The sequence below is a fragment of the Pollachius pollachius genome (assembly GCF_949987615.1).
Source record: "Pollachius pollachius genome assembly, chromosome: 6".
Classification (NCBI taxonomy): Eukaryota; Metazoa; Chordata; class Actinopteri; order Gadiformes; family Gadidae; genus Pollachius; species Pollachius pollachius.
The window spans coordinates 13,492,115-13,499,614 of record NC_136939.1 but is presented as its reverse complement, the minus strand read 5'-3'; the positions used below and the strand labels follow the sequence as shown (position 1 = coordinate 13,499,614).

Below are 7,500 nucleotides of genomic sequence, written 5' to 3'. Positions count from 1 at the left end.
ATGTCATCGAAGAACGCGGTATCTGGCGACCAACAAACCCGGGATCCTGATCCAAGAGCTACATCGACGGCAACATGGAGGAAACCACCTCTGTAATAAACCGTGTGCGTTCGCTCCCGTTGGAGAGAGTGCCAGGAATGCCTTTAGCAAGAGTCCAAGCCTTATTTGTAATTGTTTTATTTCATTAGACAGGTAGGACCTCTCCCCCCTCTCCCACACACACAAACACAAACACACACACACACACACACACCTACACACACACACACACACACACATCTACACACACACACACACACACCTGCACACACAAACACACACACACACACAGACACCTTCAACCTGGGCAGACAGCCACAGGAGATATCAACAGTGACAGTTCCCCTGTGGAGGCAGAGGAGGCGTGGCCGTAAGCAGCCGCAGGCAGCTCGGCCCTGGTTAGCAGCCTCTGCATGCTGCTGCTTTCCTCCTGGATAGTGGACTGAACGCCGCGGGGCTCACGCAAAAGGTGCAAGAATCGAAATAGGGGGGTGGGGAGGACAAAAAAAAACCAAGGAAGACAAGCAGTGTCTTTCAGGAGTGTTTTCTTTTTTAGCAAAATGGGTGGGGGAGTGAGGGAGAGAGAGAGAGAGAGAGAGAGAGAGAATGTGTTGCTAGGGAGCAACTCATCGTGCTACCCTACAAAGGCATCTCTTCTTAGATGAAATTGGGACCGAGATGAACAAGTGGACTGCCTTGAAAGTAAACTTGGCTTGAATTGTTATCCTTTAAAAAAACTGATATTTCTGCCTTTTGAATGTTGGCAGAAGAAAAAGGACACATTGCAATATGAAAGACAATGTCAACGACAAAAGCAAAGTTTTGCTGCAGACTTGTGTCTAAAGCTACACACTGAGGACACAAAGACTTTGTCTTTTCGGACCATGAGCAAGTAGTGATGCGAACGTGACGTCAATCTCTTCCTTTTGTCCTCCAATGCAACAAACAGAGTTCCTGACTCGAATCCTCATCACAGCCCCATCACCATGTCTAACGGACGTGGTGATGCGGCCAAATGAGACGTAAAACCATAAAGTTGCGATCAATTAGATCAGGCTTGTTGGTCTTTTTGATGGAACAAGGAAATCGAATGCCCAAATGCTTTGAATAAGGCATCCAGTTCAGTTAAGTATAACATGCATACTTATAAGACCTTCCGCAAGGACAGTGTCTATATTTTATTATGCGTTCCCGTCCAATGGAATGAGTGAAAGCACCAACACAACAGGGAATGTTCAACGTAAGAGTAACGTAGCATGAACCACAGCTAACCAGAGCTTCCTTGGGGTTCTCGTTTGAGTTGACGAACCAACGTTATTCTGTTTCATCTCCTACACAGGTAAAACCTGATTTTCGGTGTACTTGTAATCAAAAGTGAACATTTAGTTTCATTTCAATCAGGTTAATAGTGAATAAAAGGCAGAGGCGGTAAAGATCTACTAAGAGGAGCTCTGTCTTCCCTTAGGGCACATTGGTTGTTTGTGGTCTTGAGGATTGTCTACCTCCAGGGCAGAACACAGTTGTTTTACCACTGGCTGCTTGGCTTTTAATATTTTCCAAAAATACTGTTGTTTTATTCTTCCTCATTAGAATTAGGATCAAACAATAAAAAAGGGGAAGGCAGAGAGGCCTATGTAGCCTCTCGGAATTCGGCCTGCAGCAAAAGTTCAGATGCAAATCATCAAGGCCTTCAGGTGTGGCAGATCAATACTAAACACACTGTGCTGAGGTGGCAGTTTTCTTAAAACATGCACCTTCCTCTTGTTTAATTCACCTAGTGTTTAAAAAATACTGCTCAAAACCGAAACAAAGGGCTTCTGTGCGGAACGGCCGATGGCTGTGGAGGTGGTCCGATGGGGGGAGGGGGGCTGGTTGGGGAACGTCTGGCAAGAGGAGAAGGTTTGCACTGATGAGTTTTCGCACATGCTCAGGAGATCAGGCTCACTCCAGCCAGCTCGGCAGTGGTTCCACTTAATTGGTTTTATCCCATCATGAACTGCGAGGGGCCCGGGCAGATGTTCGGGATCAGTGTCAATAGCTCATTAAAAACTTAGCAGCGACGAGGGGGGAAAAAAAGGAAAAGATTAAAGGCAACAGACTGGAAGACTGGCCCCGTGTTTACTGCATGTTTTGGCCCTGCCTTCTGTTTTTTGTGTTTTCTGCGGCTAGCCGGTGCACGGATATCAAAGCACACTGGAGCTGATTAGCTTTCAGATGTGGTGCACGTTTGAGTTTGCTCTCGCTCCTTGCTGACTCACTGCACTCTTTATTATTTTTACATTCATGACTTATGAATTTTGAAGAGGGGGGCTGAGGTATCCACTGAGAGACTTGTCAATTGAGTATGCTTCGCCTTAAATTGGGCAGGTTTAAGGTTTAATCATATGTTAAGCCATGCCGTGTCCAGAGGCACATCTAAGCCGTTCACATAGGCACCCTGCTGCTGTGGTCAGCAGAGTTAATTCCTTATGACTCCTTTGGCCATCGTATTTTGGACCTAAAATATCAGTGAAGATGTGGATTTTACTGTTCAGAGTCCATTTAACATGGAAAGGTTTTTAAACAATGTCATCACCGGAGTCCCTCTCCTTCCTTTCCCATAAAGTAAGTAACCACTATTAATATATTAAAATCCTAATTCTTATTTGTTTTCAATGTTCTGCATTGAAAACAAAAATCAACCGCATTTGCGTCATACAAACTCACCCTAATTCCAACACTATTCCCCTTTGGACACCTCCATCGAACTATTTCAACTTACTAAGTTGAAATCTGGTTAAGACCAATCAGATTCAGACAATCTCAAGTAAAAAAAACCCCAAAAAACGAATTGAAAAATCCCTGCAATACAAATTGGCTTCCGTTCCAAGACCGCAGTGAAGGCACTAGCCTCTGCTGCATTCGTGAGCGTCAAACGTTGTTAAATTTAGAATATTACGAAAAAGCCGTTATCCAACGATGTAACCACAAGCTTTAGAATGCGAGCTGCCTGCTCCCATCTCTGAGCCGGGGGGGGGGGGGGGGGGGGGGAAACGGTGCCATCAGGAGAGTCCCCCTAGGCCAGCCCGGACAAAAGCAACCGGAGGGGCTCCGAGGAATGAGTGAAGACATAAAGGAAGACGAATAGAGCGCAACAGGGTCAATAAACAAGCCGCTACCATGCAATAAAAAATTGGGCAGTATTGAAGCAGGCGCAGGGAGGCAAGTGAGAATTTAGGAGCCAGCTCTTTTTATTGGCTGTAAAAGAGTGCCGCTGTCAGGCAGGAAACTGCGGCCGCCGTTGCTGGGGGTGCATGAGCTGCGACGCCGCGGCAGGATTAATCGCCAGGGCCTCGTGGCTCCTGATGCATTTTGGGAGGTGAATGGAGCAGAAGGGGGGTGTGCATGTCTGTCACATCAAATGTTTGGGGGTATTCTAGTGTTTAGGTGTGTTTGACTCCCGGCCCAAGCACGCCGATCTGCAGCCTAACCGAGGTTGTTCCTTGAGTGGGACGCCCTTAGTAGTGTCTTCTAACGGGACATGAGATTGCGTTTGCTCGACCACTATGATCGTTACCTTAGTCCTGGCTTTGGGCGACTCTTGGGATGAGAGAGGGCGAGGGGCTTTTGTGATGGCCCAGCACACTTTTTATTCAAACTTGTTTTGTTACATGATTTTTGTATGTGGACCATGGACCGTGGTGGCGCTGGCATTTAGGTACCTTATTAGGATGGGGGAAGGGGGTGGGAAACATTAAAAGGCTGGCTTTTACAGAGGGTTTCTTTCCTGTAATGGCTGTTGGTATTATGTCCCAGGCCTTTCAGTGGTCCCAAATGTTGCATTACTGTGTTTATCTTTGTGTGTGTCTGTCGTTTTTAGTTGATCTCACCATGGTGGTGAGGGGTGGGCGTCCGAGGCAGCATCAGAGCAAGAGAGCGAGACAGAGCAAAAGAGAGCAAGAGAGAGAGACAGACTTCCAAGGCCACCCCCACGGTGTCGTGCATTGTCTGAGCCAGATTCACACACAGCTCTGTACAATTCACCAACACATTGTAATCTCAGTGGGGGTGTGGTGTCTTTTCAGCAGGTTGGAGTATGCGGACAAGGGTCAAAGCAGAAGCAGCTTCTGTCATAGTCCTTTCATATCAGACACACACAAACACACACAGACACACAGACACACACACACACACACACACACACACACACACACACACACACACGCACACACAGGGAACACAAATAAATCCCACTGCGATTTGAGAATATTGAGTGATTAAGCGATCTGTCTTTCCATACTGTAATATATATATTTATACTTATATCATATATACTGATATATATGGACTGTTAGCAAAATTGGTAAAGATGATTTATGCCTTTGTTCTTTGAAGCGTACAGATCTTTTTGAGGGGCGCCTACGACTGTTAACATGAATGTATAGAATAGTATTGTCAGACATCTGCTATTACACAGCTGTTGATTGTCACTGAGCAGCTCACAGCAGCTTACTGCCTATACAAACAGGCACGCATGCACGCACGCACGCACGCACACAAACACACACACACACACATACACACACACAGGATACATGATGATTGAAAAACCTTTGTGCATTCTAATGTTCTTTCAAGTTATAATACGTTCTCATTCCTTCCATTGAGGGAATGGTGAACATTTAAAATAAAAGATGTGGCTCAGGGCAACTGGCATTTTTATCTATTCAAGACTATCTTTTGTTACATTCTTCAGTCCCTTATTGTTATGGAGGCGATGAATATTCAGGCAGAAGATCCGCAAATCAGGTACAAAAAGTACTGTTGCCGGCCTTTGAATAATCAAGGCAATTCTCTTTTTTTTTCTTGAATAATGTATTTTCACCTGCTACCCCCCCTCCCCCTGCCCGCCACACACACAGGCACAGGAAAAAAATTGTTTTCTTTCAGCACACACTTGTCTTTGAAACTGGTAATTATGATTATGAGAAAAGCAAAGAGCACAGTGAAGTGCCATGTATGCACACACACACACACACACACACGCACACACCATTAGCAGACACATAAAAATTAAATTGTGTTTACACAAAGACACACACACACTCACACACAGACACACAAACACCATTAGCAGACACATTCAAATTCAATTGTGTGTACACGAAGACACACACAACCACACACACACACACACACACACACACACACACACAAGTGAATAAAAGAAAGCGTACTCTATCCATTGCAAACTACTAACAGCTTTCAGGTAGCAGGTGGCGGTATAAGCAGTATCGTAGTGACCATGTGCTTCTTGACAGTGTTCATCATTAGTGCTCTGAGGAAGCCTCCCTTTAACTGGCAGACCGTCCGTCGCTGTGGACACTTTATTGTTAGTTCGAGAATAAATGACAAAGAGACGAAAAATAAAACAAGCGGCACAAATGTTTTCACTGCAATAATTACCGGTTAGAAAATAATTTAAAAAGAAAAAAGCTAAACTACTCCTCTGCGTGCGAGCTTGGCACCTACGAAAAGCAAAGATAGCGAAACGGTAATTTGGGCGGCCACAGCTAAATGAGCACATTAGAGTATAATACACAGAAGCCCAAAACGTACTGAAGGTTTCAGAGCATGGGGAGATAATGGTAGAGGCGGGGGGGGGGAAAGATGTGATGCTCATATATATCTCTATATATACATATAAATGTATATATGTACTTATAGATGCTATTAGATTAGAGGAGCTTGAGTTTGGACGTGATAACTGCATGGTTGACATGAGAAAAGTGGCATTCATTTCATCCGAGGCTGTAAACAGATAGATCTCAGAAGCCTCCGTGTCGCCTTGACAACAACCCTGAAAAGAAAGTGTTCATGGGCAGGGATTGGAGGAGAAAAAAATGGAGGGAAGGGAAGACAGGAGAGAGAAAACGGAAGAAAGTCGTGCTTAATAGGAGAAAAGCCATGGATGAATGGGGGCGTGATGGAAGGGAGGCGGGAAAATAAGGACGGAAGGAAGGCCGGCATGAAAGAAGGCAGGAACAAAACACCAACGAAGGTAGGGCATGAAAGAAGACATCATTACTCATTAAAAAACGAAGGAACAAAGGTGCGCATCCAGGCAGGGGATGAGCGGCTGGAGAAAGGGGGGGGGGGGGCCGCCAAGTTAAAAGATGAAAACAGCAGCACAACAACGGACACACACACTCCGCCACCCCCCCACCCAAACCCCTCACGAGGGCATACCGTAGACGTAGAGGACATAGTCTTCGTAGGCCTCGCCCACCGTGTTGGTGGCCACGCAGCGGTACGTTCCGTTGTACGACTTGTTGAGGTTCTCGATGTACAGGTCGCCGCCCGTGATGACGGCGTGGGACGGGAATTCGTCGTCCACCTTCACCCACTTCACCTTCTGCGGCCTGAGAGGAGAGAGACAGCAAGACCCGTGCTTACCGTTGGATCACTTAGCGGACGCTCTTACACACAGCGACCGGCGGTGGATGCAGATACCGGGGTCTTTCAGGAAGCTGGGAGAAGGGGAGAGGCGTCTGGGAGACCTTGGTGATCAAACTGAGTACCTTTTGGCGAGGAATGGAGTGTTCTATTCACCCATGCCAACCCCTCTGATATACTATCACGCTCGGCTGTGAATACAGAACGCCCAGCGTGTAGTAGCTCATGTCTTTCAGCCAAAAACAGTTCTTGCCAGGATTAAGCCACTCTTGGACACTTACTAAGAAATATTTAGCGAGTTCATTTCTCTGAGCTGAGTGCAGCACTTTTTATTTCACCCTTCGTTAAAGTGTAGTAAATAGTTTCTGACATTTATGGTTTGCGTGAATGTGTGGGTTTGCTTTGCAGCTCCACACCTGTTTTTGTAGCATTACGTCACCTGGCTCATTGTGACTGCCATTGTTCCTCCTACAGTACAGCACCAGGGGAACTGAATGCAAAGTGCATCGTTACCTAAGTTAGAGAGTCTGTGAGAAGGGAAACGCTTTTGAAAATGCCTCGCCAATATGCAGGGACAATCCTTATACACAAGGCAGAAAAAGATTTTCGAGAGAATGCAACTATTTAGTTTAAAGTATGAATGCATCTAAGCTGGACCTGTCATAGTCTTTGACCTCATCTTTGCATTTGACGTAAACATTTATGACACATATTCGTTTCAAATTAAACAAAAATGGCATAGTCTTCACAGAACCAGCTCAATATGGCTGGTGACAAAGAAGGAAAAATAAACATCATTCCGAGGACCAAAACACCTCCATTTTGTAAAGGCAACCTTCCAGGACCACCGGTGGTGGCTGTTATTTCCCTGGAGAATGACTCTCTCTCTCTCTGCCTCCCCCGCTCTTTCCCCCTCTTCTGTTGCCTCGCATTCTGGCAGTTTAACTCATTTTCCTCCATTTGAAATAGATCAGATGGGGAATGGAGGCAGAGTACATGAGAGAGGTAATTTAAAAAAAAACAGAT

At 45.7% G+C, this 7,500-nt stretch overlaps 1 protein-coding gene across 1 annotated transcript in view; it reads right to left on the bottom strand.

The window, feature by feature from the left end:
* Positions 1-7,500, bottom strand: part of cadm1a (cell adhesion molecule 1a) — a gene marked incomplete at both ends in the record, with an annotated part of 247,721 nt that overhangs the window by 24,349 nt on the left and 215,872 nt on the right. Inside the window, one exon of the mRNA XM_079737454.1 lies at positions 6,268-6,440. Coding sequence (XP_079593580.1) covers positions 6,268-6,440 — 173 coding nt within the window. The remainder of the gene's footprint in view (positions 1-6,267; positions 6,441-7,500) is intronic.